At 38.8% G+C, this 23,471-nt stretch overlaps 1 protein-coding gene across 2 annotated transcripts in view; it reads left to right on the top strand.

The window, feature by feature from the left end:
* Positions 1 to 23,471, top strand: part of PDGFD (platelet derived growth factor D) — a 273,833-nt gene that overhangs the window by 167,097 nt on the left and 83,265 nt on the right. Inside the window, exons 2-3 of one of the 2 annotated variants that reach the window (XM_066371547.1) lie at positions 13,564 to 13,750; positions 18,385 to 18,565. In XM_066371547.1, the coding sequence (XP_066227644.1) occupies positions 13,564 to 13,750; positions 18,385 to 18,565 (368 nt within the window). Of the gene's footprint in view, positions 1 to 13,545; positions 13,751 to 18,384; positions 18,566 to 23,471 lie in introns of both variants that reach the window. The other variant, XM_066371541.1, reaches the window with a different exon arrangement.

Here is a 23,471-nt window from a genome sequence, read left to right as displayed (position 1 = left end):
TGTTTCTCTTCCCTTTTCAACAATACACTGTGTTATGTCTCACCAACAAAGATAGTATTTTGTGACATAGGACATTTTTTAATACCGTGTTGTTGTTCGTTGAAGAAGAGTACAAAGTTTATTTGATGTCGTTTAGTACTAGTAACAATAATAATTAATCATAGTAACAATAATAACAATATATTAGGGAAGGCACAGTCTTGATTTCTGATTATTTTTGCAGAGCTTGCTATATGAATTTATATGGTTTCATAGGATATGAAGCTGTGCTATCTTGTTGGTGGAACCTGATTTTATATATTGCTCAATAGATGTGAGAATAGTCCCCATATCTACGTCTAAAAGGAAAAAAAAACATAGTATATATACAGTTTGGTGTTATCTGTGTTTTTAAGCATCCACTGTGAATCTTAGAACTGAATGTATCCCCCAGGAATAAGTAGAACTAATGTACATTTTGAGTGTCTCAATCTGCCCAGACTGGCAATGCTCTGGGGTCAGGCTAGGGAGAAAGGCATAGTTTCTTCCCTCAAAGAATTTAATATTCTACATGTGATTTTTTTTCCTTTTCTATGAAACTTTCAAAGAAATTATAAAGCACTTTGAATATCTTCAGTTTTTATCTCTTGTACCTAACCAGCCTCAGAAAGAAAACTTTACTTAGATTTCAAAAGATAGAATGCATTGTTTCTATTATAAAGGATTTTCTTAAAATCCTTTGTAGTGTGTTCAGATTGATGTGATAATTGGCCATTAAATACCCAGTACACTTTTCTGGTAGACAAAAAGTAATAGCTTACTAAATAAATGTGTTTGAACAGCTTATTGAAATCACCTATTTGAACTTTTATTTTAGGTGATGGTAGATGATAGATAAATAGAGAGATAGAAAGATGATAGATAGATAGATAGATAGATAGATAGATAATAGATAGATGATAGATTTAATCATTAGACATCTCACTGAAAATTTTGGATTTCAGAATGCATTGCCCCATTATTGCCTTCCTTGTGTCTGTTAGTCATAGTGTAACCACTGGAAGTTTTGTCCCCTTGAAAGAGAATTGTTGAGATGTCAGTCATTTGGACCTAAAAGGAATCTTAACTACCATATTATGCAACTCTTTAAAGCAGTGATTTTCAACAGGTATGCCACAAAAAATTTTTAATGCAGTACTGAATATTTAGTCAGGGGCACCGACCCCTTTTCATTTAGAATGCAAATTAAAAAATGACAATAGCCAACACAATGATTGCCATTTATTGTGAATGAATCAAAATTATACCTATTTTTGTCAGAGTGGCAAAAAATACATTTTTGGGTGAGCCACAGAATTTTAGTAATTAATTTATGTGTGTCACGAGATGAAAAAGGGTGAAAATCACTGCTTTAAAGCAGGGGTCAGGAACCTTCTTGGCTGAGAGAGCCATGAACGCCACATAGTTTAAAATGTAATTCCATGAGAGCCATACAATATGTTTAACACTAAATACAAGTAAATGTGTGCATTTTATGTAAGACCAACACTTTTAATGTACAATAAATCTCAAATTTTTTTTAATAACATTGTTATGCTGTTGCTAACCAGTGATGAATAAAGTACTTCTTACCATTAATGTGACTTCTGGTGCTGCATGGTTTTGCTGATGGCTTTGTAGTCTGATTGATATGTGGTGAAGTTAAGCTTCATTCAGGCGTTGAGACTTTTATTTATTAAACGTGATCGTAGGTTGGTCTTAATGTTCTTTAGATGTGAGAAAGACTGCTCACATGCATACATAGAGCCAAACATTGTCAGTACAGCAATACTCACATGCTGCAGTGTGTGGTATGTGACAGGAAGCGAGGTCCAAGTTTTGACAATCAGCTGGTCTGCGGGTTGAAGTTTTTTCATTTCTCCCCACTTGTGTTTTCTTGCCAACTCTTCTTGCTGTCATGCAAGTCTTTCCAAATCTTCATTCAGTGACTTGAACTTATTCACCCACATGTCTTAGGCCTTCAGGTCATCAGCTTGTAGCTCAAAATCTCTGACGGAGACACACGGGGATGTAACTCAGGTCGATGCTGTCCACTGCACACTCGTTTGGATGAACTTAAAAAGACAAGTGCACTCACAAAATTCTCTAAAGTGTGCTTTGAATGACTGTAGGAGATTAGATGTGAAGCCTGCTAGCTGCTGGAGATCAAGATGTTGAGCAGGGTCACTTGCTGTGCATGCATCTTTAAACTCTCCTAGTTTTTCAAAGTGTAATAAATGACCTGTTTCAGTGTTGGCTACGAAAAGTTCCAGCTTGTTTTCAAATGCAAACACTGCTTGTTGAAGGTATAAGACTATATTTCCAATGGCTTGCATTTTTACATTGAGCTGATTCAGATGTTAAGTCATGTCCACGAGATAGTAGAACTTCAGGAGCCATTCAGAGTTAGCTAACTCAGGATGCTCGATGTTTTTCATTTCAAGAAAAGTCCAGATTTCGCTTAGACAAGCTGCAAAATGGCTGAGCACCTTCCCTTTGACAACCAACGCACATTGCTGTGCAGAAGCAGACCAGGATAATTATTCCCAACTTCATCCAGCAGTGTTTTAAACTGGCGATCATTTAAAGCTTGAGCAACAATAAAGTTGACCACCCGAATGACCAGCGACCTCACCTCACCAAGCTGCTTGCCACACATCTAAGCACAAAGCACCACCTGAGGTGGGATGCAGTGAAAACTTAGGATGGGTCTCTTTTCATGTTCACGAAAAAGTGCTACGAATCCTCTGTTTTTCCTCACCATGCACAGAGCACCATCAGTACACACTGAAATAAGTTTATCCATCAGTAGATTGTTTTCTTTAGCGAAGTCAGTGAAAGACTTGAATAAATCCTCCCCTCTTGTTGTCTCTTTCATAGGCAAAACAGCAAGACTTTCCTCATGTAGTGTGTCACTGACAGCATACCTTGCAATCACACTGAACTGGGATAAATGGCTTATGTCTGTTGACTCATTCAAAGCAAGAGAAAAGAATGGTACTGCATTTATGTCCTTCACTTTGTGTTGCCTCAATTTGATTTGCCATCATGATGGTATGAACAATTCTTGCCAACAGAGGCATGTCTTTTATTCATTTGATTATCTTGTCTTTATCTGAAAAGTCTTGTCTTTATCTAAAAGTTCACTGGCAACATCAAGCATGAATGTTTTGGCATACTCCCCATCTGTGAATGGCTTTCCATTTCTCACAATTGCTAAAGCATCAACAAAGCTAGCCGAATTCCAGTCACCTTGTTGGGTCCAAACACGGAGTTGCTGCTGACTAGCTTGCACTCTGCACAGTAGCTCTTGACATGCTTTCTTCCTGCTGCCCCCCCCTGGATATTTCAATGCAAATGTAGTATGGCGCGTGTCGAAGTGTCACTTTATATTTGACCGTTTCATCGATGCAATTTTATCATTGCATATTAGACACACTGCAGAACCTGCTCTCTCCACAAAGGCAAATTCCTCTGTCCATTCCTGCTGAAAAGTACGGTACTCCTCATCTTTTTTTCTTTTATCCATCTTTTTCATCAAAAGGGTTTCTGCAATTAGCTAGTTATTTGATTAAAAGGAGGGAAGTTCACTTCCTGACCTCACAATGACCCGTGTATGTTATGCATTATCCAATAAAAATTTGGTGTTGTCCCAGAGGACAGCTGTGATTGACTCCAGCCACCCGCAACCATGAACATGAGTGGTAGGAAATGAATGGATTGTAATACATGAGATTGTTTTATATTTTTAACATTATTATTTTTTTATTAAAGATTTGTCTGCAAGCCAGATGCAGCCATCAAAAGAGCCACATCTGGCTCGTGAGCCATAGGTTCCGGACCCCTGCTCTAAAGTATTTGTTTGAGAAACAGAAGCCAGAAAGAGGTCATGGTGTGTCTAATGCTGCTGTTTGTTTTAGTGGGAGAAAGTCATCAGGACTAAAACATGGTAGAGCTGAATTCAAGATCCTGCTCTAACATATACCAGCCTTTCTTTCTTTTGACTTGCAACAAATCACTTCAACTTCTCTGTGTTGATTTTATTACCTGTTAAAGTTACAAAACAAATTTAATTTAAAAGATAAAACAGAATGAAAGCAATATATACAGCCTACTTTTTTGACAACTTATATTTATGAGAGACTTTCAAAATTAGATGCTTTTGAAATATATTACACACTACAAAAATTAAGTAGGCACTTTGTGGTTGCTGTTTTACAGCAGAGATGGAACTGGTTTATTTATCATTCAACTTCATTCTGAGTAAACATTGCTTCTATTGTCAATGTTAGAAAGGTCCAAACCTGTAGAGAATTTTTTAAAGAGTTTATTTGAGCCAAACTGATGACATATGCCAGGGAACATGATCTCAAATGCTCCACACAATCACAGTTTTGCAGGTATTTTAGGCCTTTGAAATTAAGGGTGGGGTGGAGGGAAGAATAGAGAAATTAAGGCAGGGATTGTATTACAAGATAGTTAACAAGACATGCACTATCTTGGGTGTCATATCCCCTTCAAGGAGAATTACTTCTGGTATTTCAAAGTTGTATTAACCTAGATGGACAAAGTTAGTATAAAACCTTTCTCTAAAAAAGTTACAGGCCTTGGGCATGTCTAGCCACAGTGACCTGCCCAGTTTGGAATTTATGATCAGATCGCCCTGTGAGGTTACTTTCCATCCACATTGTGATATATTGCATGATCACGGAACAGTCAATTTACAAATACAATTTTGTAGAAAGTCCCTTTGCAAGTTGGGAATTTCTTGAATCAATGACCATTCTTTGTTTTTGTGTTGTAGCTGCAGAATATAGGGTTTGTGACTATCAGCCATGCTGCAGACTCATGGATGTCTTATGGGAACAGTGAGGCAAATGAGTATGTGTTTACTGTTCCATTGATTTGTGTGAGGTGTCATAGTTTACAACTATATCATACTTTTTCCCCATAGACTCATTGATGAAACAACTCAATATTTGCCCTTTGCATTTTATGTTATTTTAGATAATATAACCTAAGAAGAAATAGAAATATTACCTTTATTTGTAATTTCTTTTCTTCTTAAACATTATGCTATGTGACAGTGGATTACCAAATACATTCTACTGGGACCTGGAATGACTATTCCATGAAATGGGAAAAGCTAATTAAGGAGCGAGACCCAGGTGTTCAGTGTCAAAGGTACCAAACTCGGTGGCCTCTGACTCTAGGTCATTGTTTACCAGAATTGATGTCCTGAAAGAGATTCCAAGGTCAAAGATAGGAGGGTGAGCCCAGGATGAGCCTTCAGTTTAAAACTAAGATTAAAAATCAGATATGAGGTACAGAGTCAAAGCAGTGAGGTGGAGAAACTGGGGAAGTCTAGAATAAGAAGCAAAATACTAGAAAACATGAGAGTCAGGGAATCTCAAACTTTAGGGGGCATCTGGGTCACCTAGAGACCTATTAAAACAAGTAGCACTGGGCTCCACCTTCAGCATTCCTAGGTCTTGGTGGAGCTTGAAAATTTGCATTTTTAACAAGGTCCCAGGTTTTGCTAATGATGCTAGTCTGGAGACCACCCTTTAAGAATGGTTGTCCTAGATGAATTCCAGAAATAAGTGATAGTGTGATAGTGCCAACAGTGAGTTTTCATGAGTTCATGGAATATTGTGTTCAGTTACCTTAGTTTGCTTAAAGGAGAGGGGACAGGACAGACATATAGAACACTTTGCCTTTTTCTTTTCATTTAAAATTTTTATTTTTAAAAAGTCTAATGCGCCTGACTGGGCGGTGGCACAGTGGATAGAGCATTGGACTGGGATGCCGAGGACTCAGGTTCGAGACCCCGAGGTTGCCACTTGAGCGCGGGCTCGTCTGGTTTGAGCAAAAAGCTCACCAGCTTGGACCCAGGGTCTCTGGCTCAAGCAAGGGGTTACTCGGTCTGCTGAAGGCCCACAGTCAAGGCACATATGAGAAAGCAATCAATGAACAACTAAGGTGTCGCAATGCGGATTGAAAAACTAATGATTGATGCTTCTCATCTCTCTATTTCTGTCTGTCTGTCCCTCTCTCTGACTCTCTCTCTCTGTCTCTGTCAAAAAAAAAAAAGTCTAATGCACAATTCAGTTTTTGAAGATATAAACCTCCTCTGTATAAAAATGCAAAATAAGAACTTTCATTTTTGCCATGTAAACACACATAGAAATTCTATGAAAAATGATATACAGCATGTTTTTGTACTCATACAGCTAGTAGGTTCTCTAGTTAAAAGTGTGTGTCCTGAGGATAAACTGCCAGGGTCACTTCTTGATTCTATTACCAGCTTGTGCTCTAAGGTCATAAGGTTCTTAAACTCTTAGAGCTTCCTCTGTAAAAACGTGGATATTATTAACTGCAATAGAGTTGTTGTGAGGATTAAATGCAGTGGGATATTTAAACCAATGGTGGGATTCAAATAATTTAGCAACTGGTTCTCTGCCTTAATGACTGTTTTAAGTATAAATATATATATTTATATATATTTGGTATATATATATATACCAAAAGGTAGTTTATTATTTCATGCATTTAATACTTAAATAAGAACAATTAAAGAGGTACACAAAACTAGGTTATGTTATAAGAAAGAGTTTTAAAATATTAATAAAAAATATTAAGTAATACCTGACAAAAAACAATAAAACTGTTATTGAAGATATTTCCATATTGCTTCCTGATTGACGTCCTCACTTGCACTTTTTTTCACCTATGGACAGAATGGACTTTACTACAGGCACTTAGAATACACTGTTACACAGATGAATGTTATAAAAGTGTAAGGAATGTACATTTGTGATTTCCAGCTTGGGTAGCTGCCCAGGTGCCCACCTTAGAGAGAACCCTGATTACAAGTGCCATTTTAATGACTGGTTTGCTGAACTCAACAAAAAATCAGGTATCAGTTTTACCAATTCGATAAAAACTGTCTGAATCCTACCACTGATTTAAACTACTTATTTGGTATTATGTGCCTGAGACATAATAATTGCTCCATAAATGTTTACTATTTTTGGGATACCAAAGTAAACACCTTCATTCAGGAATGTGACTTTGTATCAATACTATATAATACTTGGTAGTTATCTCAGGTTTAACCTAATAGCTTGCCCTGTGTATCTATAATTCATTATAACTCTTCAGCTAAGAATAGCAATGAGTTGGCCTGAAGTTATAAGTTATATGTAAACTGTGATTCAGAAATCAAAGTGGATTACAGATACCAAAGAATCTAAAATTTCCTCTAACAAATTTCAAACTAAGAGGAAGAATGCCCTCTAGTTAAGAGGGTCAGGCTGACCAGGCGGTGGCGCAGTGGCTAGAGCATCGGACTGGGATGCCCAGGACTGAGGTTCGAGACCCCAAGGTCGCCAGCTTGAGCATGGGCTCATCTGGTTTGAGCAAAAGCTCACCAGCTTGGACCCATGGTCGCTGGCTCAAGCAAAGGGTTATTCAGTCTGCTGAAGGCCTGCGGTCAAGGCACATATGAGAAAGCAATCAATGAACAACTCAATGAAAAACTAATGATTGATGCTTCTCATCTCTTCATTCCTGTCTGTCTGTCCCTGTCTATCCCTCTCTCTGACTCTCTCTCTCTGTCTCTGTAAAAAAAAAAAAAAATCAAAAAAATAAATAAAAACAAAGAGGGCCAGCTCTGGGACAAGACGGCCTATATTTACATTCTGACCCCACCCTGTACTAAATCTGTGACCTTGAATATATTACTTGACCTCTCTGTGACTCAGAATCTTTATCTGTCAAATGGTGATAATAAACTCAATAAGTTTATATAAGTAAGTATGGTCATACACACAAACAATCTCATACTAGGTCATATTTAGTACATAGTTTAGATTCTGTAAATGAAACATGCAAAATACTTAGAACAACACCTTGCACAAAATAAGCATTGTAAAAGTGTTTGCTGTTTTTGATATCTAGCTTATACATACGTTAATTTGGGCAGTACTTTATTTTTAAGGGAAAATAAATAAGCAAACAAGATTTAAAAAATTTTGGGGCCTCCAGTTCCATATACTGCAACAAAGTCTGTGGTAACTTCATAAAACTGGAAACAAACTTTTCCTTAATAAAACTACATAAGAAGGAAAGCCCCTCAACTGATCCTCAGCTTTCTTAAAAGTATAACTGGTGTTTCATTTAAGAACAGAATTAGTATTTTTAAGACTATCTAATTTTTAATAATATTCTGTGGGGGGAGTCCCTTTTCTACTTACAGAAATCTTTTACAAGTGCACATATAAAGGATGTCAGTGATTTTGTTATTGACAAGTTCCTGGTATTCTGTGTGTTGACACCACTGACCTCTCTGTCCTTGAAGTCGCCTCCTTCTGGGCAACTTGACATAGACTTGGCACCGCTGTGGGTCCCCTGCTTCCCTCCCAGACATTACTTCCCTGGCTTCCCAGGCAATCATTTTGTCATCTGCCCCTTCGGGACATGTCTGCCACCACCTACACCGTAGCCCCCTCTCTGGAGAAACTTCCTCAGAGGACTCTGACCCCAAAGGCTTCCTCTTTCCTCTCCGAGTCAAGGCCATATCTGTTCATTCTTCCACATCAGCTCTAGCATTACATTCCCAAAAGCCTGCTAATGCTTCCACTTGAATTTCTCATTGTTACCTTGGAACCAAACTTACATTTCTTCAAAAACATTAACCCTCCGTGTGCCGCTGTGTGTCAGTGTTACCGTACCGGGCCTAAGCCTTGGGGTTAGCATGCTGCTCCTTCCACTGACCCATCCTTTGCATTTCTTTCTTAACTACAAGCTCCTTTTGTTTTTGTTTCCCTGCTGTGATCTTACTGCTGCCAGAACCTCGTTCTCCAGCAGCTATGCAGTCTCCCCTCATCCGAGATTTCACCTGCTACAGCTTCCATGACCCAAGGTCAACTTTAGTCCCAAAATATTAAAAGGAAAATTCTAGAAATAAACACTTCATAAGTTTGACATCGCACCACATTCTGCGTAGCACGGTGAAATTTCTCAAGTTGTGTTCTGTCCCACCCAGACTGTGACTCATGCACTTGTCCTGTGTCTCCATACTGTGTACGCTTTGCCCTTTAGTTAGGTAGGAGCCATCTTGGTTAACAGATCCACTGCAAGTATCACAGTGCTACTGTTCAAATAACCCATATAGTTAATAACGTATAATTAATAATGATCCTAAAGTGCAAGAGTAATGATGCTGTCAGTTCATGTGCCAAAGAGAAACCACAGTGCTCTCTTTAAATGAAAAGGTGAAAGCTCTCAACTTTATAAAGAAAGAAAAGAAGTTGTATACTGGTTCTGGCTGGTTGGCTCAGCAATAGAGCATCAGCCAGTGTGTGGAAGTCCCAGGTTCAATTTCCAGTCAGGGCACATAGGAGAAGCGACCATCTGCTTCTCCAACCCCCACCCTTTACTCTTCCCCTTCCCCATCTCTCTCTCTCTCTCTCTCTCTCTCTCTCTCTCTCTCTCTTTATTTCTCTCTCTCCTCTTCTCCCACAGCCATGGCTCGATGGTTCCAGCAGTTTGGCCCTGGAGCTGAGGATGACTCCATTGCTTTGTCTCAGGTGCTAAAAAATAGCTCTGTTGGTCACAGCATCACCTCTTGTGGAGCTTGCTGGTTACTCAGGGTACATGTGGCAGTCTGTCTCTCTGCCTCCTCACCGCTTACTTAATAATTTTTTTTAAAAAAAGAAGTTGCATAATAAGGTCGTTAAGATAACTAATCTTGTATTTGTGAAATTGTGAAGAAGGAAAAAAAATTGTGTTAGCTTTGTTGTTGTACCTCAAACTGCAATAGTTATAGATAGTATAAATACTTAGTTAAAATGGAAAAGGCATTGAATTTATGGGTGGAGGACAAGAAATGTTTATGGGTGTTTCTTTTGATGGCAACATGTTGTACCAGAAAGTAGAAACTATACTCAAGACTTCAACAAGGGACCCTCTGAAACTAGGGTCCCCATTCACATAACTTTTATGATGGTATTTTGTTATAATTATTCTATTTTATTATTAGTTATTGTTGTTAATCTCTTACTGTGCGTAATATATAAATGAAACTTGACCATAGGTATATATGTATAGGAAAAAACAGAGTGTATGTCAAGTTCAATACGGTCTCCTGTTTCAGGCATCCACTGGGGGGTCTTGGAATGTGTGCCCTGCAGACGAGGAGAGACTGCTGTGGCTCCTAGCAGACAGTCCCATGGCAGGTGCTCCCCTCCTCTGCCTTTTTTACAGAACCAGCAGACCAGTAATCTTCCTTGAAACAAGCCTTTTACCCTTCTGAGCTTTTCTGTGCCTACCTTTCAAGTGCAGGGACATTTTTGCCTGGCTTTCAAATATTTCCAGTTTGCCTTTTAAGCATGTATTCCCCCCCTAAAATATACCCTCCCTAGGACTATGCTCGGGTGAGTCCTCTTACTCTGCTCGCAGGCACACAGCTCATTCACCCTGCAGCGCTATAGCGCTCTCTGCTGCGGGTCAACCACCACATTTACACTCAGCGTTTAATATTTCTTTGAGTATTGTTTACACTGTGTGGTAGGCATCAACTTTCTTTTCCAGGTCTGCAAAAGCAGCTGTTCTTTTATCATTCTTAGATTATATTCAGCGCTAACATAGCATCTGGAACAGTTAAAATATAAAATTAAATTAAAATAAAACCACTGAATATTACCCCTGAAAGAGACCATAAAAGAAAATGTGCTGCTCAATCTTCTTATTTCATAAATAAGGAATCTGAACATCTGAGATGAGTTATTTTAAAATGTAATAGTTAAATATTGAGATTTATGTTTACCTTGTATTCATGGTACATGACATCCAGTGGCTATTTACATTACTGAGATAGTTTTACTTTAGAATAGATTGGCTTTTGATTTAAAATATTAATTTAGAGAAATGATAAGTAAATGATAGCACTGGACCTAAGAAAATATGGCGAAAGTCTTGAAAGTAGTGATCAATAGACTGAAGGGGGTTGAAAATACTGCAATGCATTGTTTAGAGCCTGTGCTTAATAAATGGTTGTTGACTGGCTGATAGCTCACATCTGTCCCCCTACTCCCTAACAAACAGCCTCACACATTTATGAAATGAGCAGAAAAGTAATTTCATGGCTACATTTTCAGCATAAAGTCCAGGGAAGAGAAGAGTCAAGGGTCCACTGACAAAACTCTGTCTGGCTAGTTGTCAAAACGAAGTTGTCTGCTAGTAGCCAAGCTCACTGGAGGTGGCGTGACTGCAATCAGCGCCCCAGGCTTCAGGCAGGGAGTATGGACCTCCCTTAGCCCTTTGTTCTCTTAGGACTCTCCCCGACACAAAGTTTAAGTGGGCAAGTGCAGCACTTTAAACACAGAATGAGTCAAAAAAGGAAAAAAGAAAATTGAAATTCCCATACACACAAGCACATTTGGAAAAGAGAGAGAAAGCTTTGCATTCCACATGCTGATTCATTGTTCACCCTCCTTCTCTTATTTTGGAAAGTCGGAGAGCCACCCTGAGCAGCCCACCCTTTAAGTGGTTTCCACCAGCAATTTCGGCCTTCCTGGCCAGGCGCTCTGAATTACAGGCCCCAGAGTAAACTGTCTGCGGGAGGACAGATATAGACGGTGGCTGGAGAGCGGCTTACAGAGGGGCCTACGATGCCCAAGTACAAAGTGTAAGAACTCTGGATATTGGGAGCAACAGAATATGGGTCTACTGTAATTCTGATATAAGCTACCTAGAGTTAGGTCAGCTTTTCACAAGTAAGCTTTCATAGCCCCTGCAAGACTGCACTTCACACACCAGCTACAAATTGGGGGGGGGGGGGATGGTGGCCCAGGCTACCCACACTTCTGAGAAACTAGCAAAAAATTCAGTTTCCCAGAAGCCCGTCAGGTTTGAGAATTTGCTAGTGTTAATGTAAGAAATGTCCAAACCTATAGATAATTTATTTGAACCAAACTGAAGACATATGTTAGGGAGCAAGATCTCAAATGCCCCACAGAACAACAGTTTAGCAGCTTTCTTAATGCATTTGAAACTAAGGAAGTAATTTAAGAAGATTCCATGGAGATGAGAAAAAGCAAAGGGAGGAACGGTGGATTGGATTTCAGGATGTTTACAAGGTTATGTGGTTTTCGAAGGTGGTGATGGATTATTTCAAAAGTATGTTAACCTAGATGCAAAGAAACAACAAACAGGCCTTCCTGAAGGCAAAGATACACTTTTTCCTAAAAAGTTACATGCCTAGAACCTGAGTACCCAGTATGATCTGCCCAATTAGGGATTGATGATCATGTCACCCTGGGAGGTCACTTTCCATAGAACCCTTCTTTTTTCTTTCATTCATACTAGAACGACACATGAAACTTAAGATGGTACTATAGTTAAAATTACAGTTTTACTAGAAAGGGTACAAGTAGGAACCAGCCAAATAAAGAGTCACACCTGGCAAGCAAGTCTGGGAGGGTCTTAGGCGTGAGCTTTTGTTTCCTCAGGACAGGTCACCTTTCCAGCACATTAGTGTGTATCACCAACCAGGAAGCTTACCTAAGTGCAAGGGACTGAGTTTCTGTTGGTGTTTTATTCTGTAAACAGGATTGATTGTGTCATGAGCAGTGTGATATGACTCTATCTTCCGTGCTCCTAACCTCCAGCAATGTTAGGAGGTCAGGATAATATCAAAGCTCAAAGCCCAAACCCTCTCATTATTGCATACTGGTCCTGCTGTTGTGGCCAGCACTCATTTCTGTGACTACTTACAGGTCAGCAGTAGATCACCTCATTACCATAAACTCAAATGAAGAAGAACATTTCTATTACCTGCAAAATTCTTAGGGTTTAAAAGTTTCCTCTCAGGAACCCAGGACAAAGACCAGAATTTATTATTATTATTTTTATTATACAACATAGAAAATATAATATGAATTGGACCTACTTTAAGTCATGAAAAACTAAGGCAAAAAAATTTATTATTTTTATGAGGGCTAAACCACTAAAAAATATCATTTGAATGTAAAATATATGGTCATTAAATACCATTAGATTTTTTAAAATTTGTTTTTCATTTATTCATTCATCTAGAAATATTTATGGAGTATCTACCTCCTAGGCTAATCAATGAAGATAGATTACTACACTGTCCCTGTAAAAGCACTTATTTATTTGTATTACATTGAAAAGAAGAATGATGAACCACTTGACATTAGTTGTTTATTTTAATGCCAGTCGAAATGAACCTGAACTCTGAGATAAATGTTCCTTTTTGCTTATCAAATATGATGTTAAGAGAGCCCCCAGCTAAAAGTCTAAATTTGTGAGCAACTTTGGGAGGTGGGGTATAATAGAACAAATACATATGTTTGTTTAACTAAAAGGCTACCATTCAGGCATATATTTTTAAACAAATCAAGAAGTACTTTAAAATGTGATGTGTTTTAAATTGTTCTTTTTTTGCTTTCCTGTAATTGGAGCAACATACTAATTTCTACAAGTTGTGACTACTAACAGAGAGCAATCACCTCACAGACTTGTACCGAAGAGACGAAACCATCCAGGTGACAGGAAACGGCCATGTGCAGAGTCCCCGCTTCCCAAACAGCTACCCCAGGAACCTGCTTCTGACATGGCGGCTCCATTCCCAGGAGAAAACAAGGATACACCTAGCCTTTGACAATCAGTTTGGATTAGAGGAAGCAGAAAATGAGATCTGTAGGTAAGTGGAGAAGAAAAAAAAACAAGTCCATTTTAGAAATCTCTTCCAAGTTAAAAACATTACATCACACTTCCCTTTCGGGCTCTGTGACCCTACTCGAGATGCACCACTTCTTTTTGAAAACCCTTATGTCAGTCCCAACAGACAAAAGAAATGAAAGCATAAACAACTGCTGCAGAAGGTCTAGGAACCCGGGTGACTCACACCTGACAGAACCAGGCTGCGTGACCCCCAGAGGCGGGGGAGTCTGGAGGGCCCTGCCTTGGGCAGGACTGGAGCAACCTTTGCAGGCAGACGCAGGCCTCCCATCTAGGTGACCCTAGCTCACCTGCAGCTAGGTCTTGTGTCTTCGGTTCACGTCTGCCCTGGGCTTACATAGTATACAGCCCTACTTGGCTCCAGGAACTAATCCAGACTATTGTAACATTTGCATAGTAATGGTTTCCCCCAGCACTGGGAGAGGATGACAGCAAGGACCCACAGTGTCAGGGCCATACCCTGATATCCTAAATGATAGCCTGGGCATGTGTAAGAAGGAACAGAAGGCAACCCCAGCGTCTGTGTGCCCCTAGATGCTCAGTTTCCTGTAGTTTCTGAGTTACCATCAGAAGAAAAAAACTATGCCAGATAATCTCCCTTTTTAGCATATTTATCAGAAAAAGCCCTGGCTGTTGTTGTTGATTTTTAATTGTCTGCTCACCGCATCTTATTCACTTAATTAGCATGTATAAGACTTGGGGAGGATTTTTTACCTCTCTGTACTTCACTGAACACACTCCTTCTGCCTTGCCAATGAACTACCGAACTGCTAAATCCTTTCAGCGGGTTTATTTGCTTTTGAATAATAAAAAGCGGGTGCCTCAAATTTGGCTGTCCTTTGTTGCATGTTTATTATGCTGACAGCTTTTATTATGTTGCTCCTTTTTTTTCAAGACTAATAGTGGTGACTATTACTTTCTAGGGCCATAGAGGGTAATGTATGCCAGAGAACAGATAGATACTTGCAGGAAGAGCCAGTCAGTATGTACAAAGGGAATAAACTAGAGCAGATCTTGTGTGTCTTTTCAACCTTGAAAGAGAGAACTAATTTTCTGTGCTGGGAAAATAAACGAGATTGTGGAAAATAACTAGTAAAAGATTGTTAACAGTCATCACATGGAAGGCGGAGGCAAGGTCTCCACTACTGAGCAGGGACTTTGATTCTGGTAGTGAGTGAGGTGTTTTGTCATTCTGGCTTTAAAAACAAGAAAAGGAAATTAGGATTTTTTTTCTTTTGCTTTTCGTTTTTTGTTTTTACCCTACATTAAATCCAGTTGCTTCTCAAAATTCATGGAGAGAGGTAGAGGAGTAAGAGGTAGAAAGAGGAGAGAAAGACACAGACCAGAGACTTGCTTCAGAAGGCGCCTTAAGAAACAAAATGGTGCCCTCTTGAAATCAGTTCCTGAGTGAAAGTTACACTGATGATGTGCTTTTTAAAAAAACAAATATGAACTATGGCATTATTAACAAAGTTTCAAGTATATTCCTGCTTTGTGCACTAAATATGATTTACACATATTGTATATAAAATAAAATGCAGTTGATTTTCTACCATCTGTTCCAAAGCATTCTTGATGTTTACACTGTAATATTTTATTGCTTGAGTAATGATTCTTTGTTAGTGCTTTTCACCTTCTAAGCACCTATATTAATTTTAAGTAATTAGTTTACACAGCACCCAAGAGATAACCAGCTAGTAAAATTGTACAAACCTTCTTATTCTGCTCACAAGAAAATTGAGGCAAGGGACATAGGGGCCTCATAAATCACTGCCAACAAAATTTAGTCACCATATTGTTATGTTCACCTCCTCCCTAAATTACCCTGCCCTACCCAGTAAGAGCTCTGAGGTACATGGATAAGACCAATAAAGCCATATTAGATTTTGTTTATATGTATACATGATGTTTCTCATGGTGATTTATTTTGACAATTGTGACAGAAAACTATAAAATATTTGAGAGACTGCTGCTTCATGAGAAAGGGACCAGGACCAAGGTGGGTCTACCCCAACAGAGTCTGGAATTTATGGGTTCTTGATTTTGTGTAGGGAAGATTTCACAACATTGGTATAGGTGATTTTGAGAGTATGTTTATTAAAGCTGTGGACAGTGAAGCAAAGGAAGAGCTTAATGTAGAAGAGGCAAGATCAAAGCAGCAGGGTCTGAGCAGGCAGTGGCACAGTGGATAGAACACTGGACTAGGATGCGAAAGACCCAGGTTTGAAACCCTGAGGTCGTTAGCTTGAGCGTGGGATCATAAACATGACCCCATGGTCACTGGCTTGAGCCCAAAGGTCACTGGCTTGAAGCCCAAGGTCACTGGCTTGAGCAAGGGGTCACTCACTTTGCTGGAGCGCCCAGGTTTAGGCACATAAAAGAAAGCAATCATTGAACAATTAAGATGCCGCAACAAAGAATTGATGCTTCTCATCTCTCTTCCTTCCTGCCTGTCTGTTCGTATATGTCCCTCTCTCTGTCTGTCTCTCGAAAAGTCAAGCCTAGGCATGGCTGCCTTTGCCCTTTAGAAAGCAAGTCACAGAGATAGAAGAAGTGAACCAGCTGGCCTGCATGGAGTCAGGAAACAAGTTACAAATGCAAAAGGAGGACCTCTGGAGACAGGTTTGGAGGGTTAGCCCAGGAAACGCTGCTGCCACCCACTGCTCCCCTGGTTGCAAGTCTCCTGGGCACCTTTAGAACACAGGAAAAAGAAAGCAAAAAAACCTACCTGAGGATAGAAGGAGGGCACATGGGCATGTTCCAGAAAGAGCACACACTGTGTTCTTTGTCTTCAGGGTTTTATCTGTTTTCTAAAGATGGGAATTTTAAGGGAGGTCTTGGGAAAGGTCTCAATAGAATATTCATCAGCTTTCCAGGTGTGTCTTTTTTTATCCTGATGCATCAAAATGAGCATAGAGGGTTAAGGGTCATTCTATGGTCAGTTTCACCTTTAAAGGTTGTCATCAGAGAAAGACCAGGACCAAGGCAGGTCTGCCCCAGCATGGTCTAGACCAGTGGTCCCCAAATTTTTGGGGGCATGGACCGGTTTAATGTCAGAAAATATTTTCATGGACCAGCCTTTAGGGTTGGATGGATAAATGCACAAAATAAAATTATGCGACCGGCGTAAAAACTGTGGTATTTTTAAGTATAATTGTCAAACTTACAAGACAAGCGTCAAGAGTTAGTCTTAGAAGAATGTAACAGAGGGAATCTGGTCATTTTTTAAAAATAAAACATCGTTCAGACTTAAATATAAGTAAAACAGAAATAATGTAAGTTATTTGTTCTTTCTCTGTGGACTGGTACCAAATGGCCCACAGATCGGTACAGGTTCATGGCCCGGGGGTTGGGGACCACTGGTATAGACTACTGTTTTTCAATTGCCAATCTGCCAGAAATTTCATGCCTGTTCTTGAAAGAGTTAACCATTCTGCTGTCTCACAAAAACACAGGTCTAGAATGTGTAAACCATTTGCTCCTAAGTATCCTTGGTTAGGGAAAATAAGAACTTGTGATTTATTATCTGGCAATAAATTACTTGGCTGTTTAACTTTCTGTCTCAATTTTCCTATTCCACTTGCCAAGGAATTTTCCTGTCTTCTTGCTAACCTGTCTTATTGCCACTGTTCATTGTGAATGCTCATAGTCTTCATTGAGAAGTCATTAGGGAGTGGTAGAATGGAGGAGTGAGACCCTGATGCCCAGAACCAAAAAGCAGATGTTTCAGCTCACCACGTACAGTGTTCCCTAGAAAAAATGATCCTTAAAAGAGATTAACTCTGTCACTGAAGATGTCCTACTATGTGATGGAAAGGTAGGATGGTATGGAGAGAAATTAAGGATGAAATGGTTATGTGAAATATTTAAAGAGATCTTTCCTGTCTTCTTCAATCCTACCATTCTATGTTTCTCTGACCAATGTCAAAGGGGAAACTATGGTCTTAAGCTCATTCACACCCTGGCTTACCCAACCCAAGTATTCACAGTATTAGTTAACCCACATCCCTACCCAAGTCATGCTTTCCAATATGATAAAATCATGTTTTATGATATTATCCTTTGAAAAGATAATTACCAAAAAGAAAAGTTAGTGATTTATTTTGTGTAATGAAAGTGCGGAATCAATGTACTGTACAAATACAGATCATTTTCTTTTTAAAGAAAGTACTGAATATGTTAAATTAATTCAAAGGGGGGATTTGTTTAAAAAAAAGCTTTATATAGTAAATATTTGGGCATATAATTAGAGCTACATCTTCTTAAATGTGATGATAAATTATAGTTATTAGTTCTTCCAATAAAATTTTATAAGCCAGATGCTCAGAATGTAGTCTGTTTTGATTATTAATGATTTTAGGAACAGTCATGGCTAAATATATATACAGGTTCTTTCAGAACAGATTGGGGAACTTTGATTTGGAAAATGTAGTTCAAAAACTAGCTTTGCTTTTTAAATGTCTGTAGGTTATTATTTTTATTTCATCTGCTTGGTCATAAAAATTTGCATATGTTAGTTTTAGTTTCTTGATTGAAGTATGAATTTCAAAGTTCACTTTAATGAAAATGTGTTTATTTTTGTTAAATTGATACTAGGTATGACTTTGTGGAAGTTGAAGATATATCTAAAACCAGTACCATTATTAGAGGACGATGGTGTGGACACAAGGAAGTTCCACCAAGGATAACATCAAGAACAAACCAAATTAAAATAACATTTAAGTCTGATGACTACTTTGTGGCTAAACCTGGATTCAAGATTTATTATTCCTTTGTGGTAAGTAGCTTACCTACACTGTGATTAAAAAATACATTGGTTTCATAAAGTATTGAGATCATAGTCTATGAGTAAATACAGTGGTGTGTGAGTGAATAAACTTTATTACTTCCCTTTGCTATACTTTGTTTTTACCTATGACTAAATTGTTAAAGTTTTTTTGGACCTATGAAGTCAACCCTTGGGCCCAGATATTTTGAAGGAAAACATAGTAAATAAAAAAGGTAAAATGGTTTATAGGAAAGCAGATAACATATTATCCTTGTTTCAATGGAAGCAAGATAAATGTATAGCCAAACAGAAGATAGAGAGAGCTGAAACTCTTTGATTTGAAAAGTTGACTATGAATATCTAATCACAGAAAAAGGTCAGATCATTTTAATTTAAATTATCCCCCAAATTTGGTAAGGCTCTATGTTATGATCACAGAGTCTTCAGAGTTAGCAAACTTCTTTAAGATTATAATGGTTCTGTTAGAAAACAATTAAACTCTTATTGAGCCAGATTCAACATTGTAGTTAATTTTGTTTGTTAGGCCACACAGAATTCACAGACACTTTTTATTATCAGTTATTCATTAAAGAAATATAAAGTTCTAGGCCTGTTGTAAACAGAACAAAGGGGGAAAAGAATATAGTAAAAGAGGAATATAACTTTAAATATAAAATGGCAGTAAACAACTACATATCAATAATAACCTTAAATGTAAATGGATTAAATGCTCCAATCAAAAGACATAGGGTAGCTGAATGGATAAGAAAACAGAACCCGTACATATGCTGTCTATAGGAGACACATCTCAAAACAAAAGATACACATAGATTGAAAGTAAAAGGATGGAAAAAATATTTCATGCGAAAGGAAATGAAAAAAAGCCGGGGTAGCAATACTTATATCTGACAAAATAGACTCTAAAACAAAAACTATAGTAAGAGATAAAGAAGGTCACTACATAATGATAAAGGGAGCAATCCAACAGGAAGAGATAACCATTATAAATATATATGCACCTAATATAGAAGCACCTAAATATATAAAGCAGATTTTAATAGACACAAAGGGAGAGATCAACAGCAATACTATAATAGTAGGGGATTTCAATACCCCACTAACATCTATGGATAGATCCTCAAGAAAAAAAAATTAACAAAGAAGCAACAGAATTAAGGGATACACTAGATCAACTGAATTTAATAGATATCTTCAAAACCTTCCACCCTAAAGCAACAGAATATACATTGTTTTCAAGTGTTCATGGTATACTCTCTAGAATAGACCACATATTAGGACATAAAATGAGTCTCAAAAAATTTAAGAAGATTGAAACCATATCAAACAGAGACTAAAAAAACAATACAGAGGATCAATGAAACCAAGAGCTGGTTCTTTGAAAAAGTAAACAAGATTGATGAATCCTTAGCCAGACTCACCAAGAAAAAAAGAGAAAGGATTTATATAAATAAAATTAGAAATGAAGGTGGAGAAGTAACAATGAACACAGCAGAAATACAAAGGATTATAAGAAAATACTATAAATAGATGACGTCAGAGTAATGGCGGGGTAGGAAGCAATACCGATAAATCTCCCCCAAAACTCAACAAGATCTTCAACCAGAAACAGAAAAACCTATACTTGGAGCCTCCAGATGCTTCGCAATACACCCAAAGGTATGGTCGAGTGAAAAATTGGCTAAATATATAACCAAACCCCGAAGGAAATAGGGAGTAAGAAATGCTCCGCCTTCCTCACTAACCTAAACAGGGCGGCTTTCTCTGATAACTGTGAATATAGAAACTGAGGCGGGCAAAGGGGGCGAATAGATCCAGGTCGCAGCACAAACGGCCGAACCAGGCTGTGGCACGGAGATCCAAACCGAGGAAAAACTGATCCTGTGGCAACCCGGGCAAAAGAAGCTAACACTCGTGCCAAACCCAAACAAAGAAAGTCAAGCAGGGCGGCCATTTTACCTGGTCTCCTGGTCGGTGTGCGCGCAGTTAGTGGGCGAGAGATTTCTACCTAGGCCCCGGAAGTGAGTGGCCGTGTTGCCCCACGGAGAGGCAGGGTCAGAGGCCTTTCTGTGGGCCGAGGGCAGAGTCTCTGGGCAGCCCCAGCGCCCTGGGAAAGCCGCGCATGGGAGGGAGTGAGAACTAATTCCAACGGTGGAGATTTTTCGTGTTGGAGGGGGTTTCACTCAGAGGGAAACGCGGCCGGCCTCATGTCCTGGTCTGCGCGCACAGATAGTAAATGAGAGATTCCTCCAAGTGCCTCAGCAGTGCGCGCCCATGTTATCGCACAGAGGAACAGAGTCAGGGGCCTTTGTGTGGGCCAAAGCGGAATCTCGGGCCACCCCAGTGCCTTGCAAAAGCCGCGCACGAGGACGGAGCGAGACTCAATTCCAACGCTGCAACTTTTCCCTGCGGTTGGGGGTTTCACTCAGAGCGTGAGACTGCTGGCCGGATATCCTGGTCTGTGCGCACAGCCAGTGAGTGAGAGTTTCCTCCAAGCGCCCCGGAAGTGGGCGCCCGCCTGTGTTACCCGACAGAGTGGCAGACAGAGCCAGAGGTCTTTGAGTGGGCAGAAAGCCCGCCTGATTATGCTAGCAGCTCTGACTGACTGAGCCTTACCCAGAGCCCTGTGCTGAGTGGAAATAGAGTGGGGAGTTGCCAGCTCTTTGAGCCTCTTACTATCCAGGCAGAGGCAGCAGCAACCCCATAACTGGATTATCAGGCTACTAATTGAGGAAGGAAAGACTAGGAGAAAGGCTCCAGGAACACAGACTCTCTCACTGTCGGAGCCTATAAATGCTAATGAGCCTCGACTGCCAACGAGACTAAAGCACAATACATGACATTGCCATAGAGACTTATCAACTGCAAACCTCTACCTGAGCGTGCCAAAGGGGCAGAACCCGGGGAACAGAGTCACCGACCAGGAAGAGGGAGAGAAAAGAAAAAGCAAGAAGATAACCTCTCAAAATCAAGAATAATCTGCAGACTTTATAACCTATCCCATTTTATTATATTTGTTCGTTTGTTTCTCTTATCTTCATTCTTGATACTTTTTTTTTCCTCCTCCAATTTGGCCGATTAACTCTCTGCTGGTCTTACTCTCTCCTCTCCTTGAACTACACTACCCATAAGTGTTACATCTCCCATTATCTTTTCTCTTCTCTTCCTTTCTCTCTATGAGGGTTGCACTCCAAAACCCTTAACTCTCTCTCTCTCTCTCTCCTTTCTTTTTTCTTCTTTTAGTGGTTCCCTCTTTTTTTCTCTCTCTCTCTTTCTTTTCTCCCTCTATATTAGTTTCTTCCTTTCTCCTTTATATCTCCTCTCATTCAAACCTCAATAACAAACAAATTATCTTCTCTGGGACTCAAACTTATGTTTGTGGCATTTTGGGGGGTTTTTACTTCACCTTTTTAACTCACTAGCAGTGCTCCCATCCCTGGCTCTCCATTTTATCTAGTTGTTGTTCCACTAAATACAATAGTAATTTTTTAATTTGTCCCTCCATTTTTCCATTTCCCTCTTATTCCTCTCATCATAACTCTTAGACAACCAACACCTAAAAGCAAATCATTTTATTCTTGACCCAAATTTTTTCCTTATTTGCTTTTTGTGGGTCCATATGCTCTTTTTTTTCTTTTTTTCATTTTTCTTTTTTTTTTCTTTGCCCCTTTTATTACTTTTCCCCAATTCAGGCCCTCCATCACAGGCATTGTTTGTTATAATTCACAGTTCACCACAAGATTTTTTCAAGAAAGAGGGGAGAGGAAAGGAGAGGAAAAAAGGAGGGGGGGAATAATTTCCTTTTTAAAAAATTTTTGTTTTATTTTATTTTTCTTTATTTCATTATTATTTTTTAAAAAAAAAAACTCTTTTCGATTTTTTATTTTTTTATTATTTTTTTAACTTTTTATTCTTTATTAAATCTCATTAATACTATCAACAAAACCACCCTCAGATGCCATTAAGGAAGAGAAAATCGAATATCATGGATACAAAAGAAAGAGAGGTAACACAGCTAGATGAGGAAAAATCTATGGAGAAAAAATTTAATATATTGGAAACCTTGGAGCTAAATGACAGAGAATTCAAGATAGAAATCCTAAAAATCCTCCGAGATATACAAGAAAACACAGAAAGGCAATTTAGGGAGCTCAGAAAACAACTCAATGAACACAAAGAATATATGTCCAAGGAAATTGAAACTATAAAAACAAATCAAACAGAGATGAAAAACTCAATTCACGAGCTGAAAAATGAAGTAACAAGCTTAGCTAATAGAACAGGTCAGATAGAAGAGAGGATTAGTGAAATAGAAGACAAGCAACTTGAGGCACAACAGAGAGAAGAAGAAAGAGACTCAAAAATTTAAAAAAATGAGATAGCCCTACAAGAATTATCTGACTCCATCAAAAAGAATAACATAAGAATAATAGGTATATCAGAGGGAGAAGAGAGAGAAAATGGAATGGAGAACATACTCAAACAAATAATAGATGAGAACTTCCCAAGCTTGTGGAAAGAACTAGAGCCTCAAGTTCAAGAAGCAAACAGAACTCCGAGTTTTCTTAACCCCAACAAACCTACTCCAAGGCATATCATAATGAAATTGGCACAAACCAACAGCAAAGAAAAAATTCTCAAGGCAGCCAGGGAAAAGAAGAATACAGCATATAAAGGAAGGCCCATTAGATTATCATCATATTTCTCAGCAGAAACTCTACAAGCTAGAAGAGAGTGGACCCCAATATTTAAAGTCCTGAAAGAGAGGAACTTTCAGCCATGAATACTATACCCATCAAAGCTATCCTTCAAATATGAAGGAGAAATAAAAACATTCACAGATACAGAAAAGATGAGGGAATTTATCATCAGAAAACCCCCACTCCAGGAATTACTA

This window comes from Saccopteryx leptura, chromosome 1 (assembly GCF_036850995.1).
Source record: "Saccopteryx leptura isolate mSacLep1 chromosome 1, mSacLep1_pri_phased_curated, whole genome shotgun sequence".
Classification (NCBI taxonomy): Eukaryota; Metazoa; Chordata; class Mammalia; order Chiroptera; family Emballonuridae; genus Saccopteryx; species Saccopteryx leptura.
This window is presented reverse-complemented; position numbering and strand designations above follow the sequence as displayed.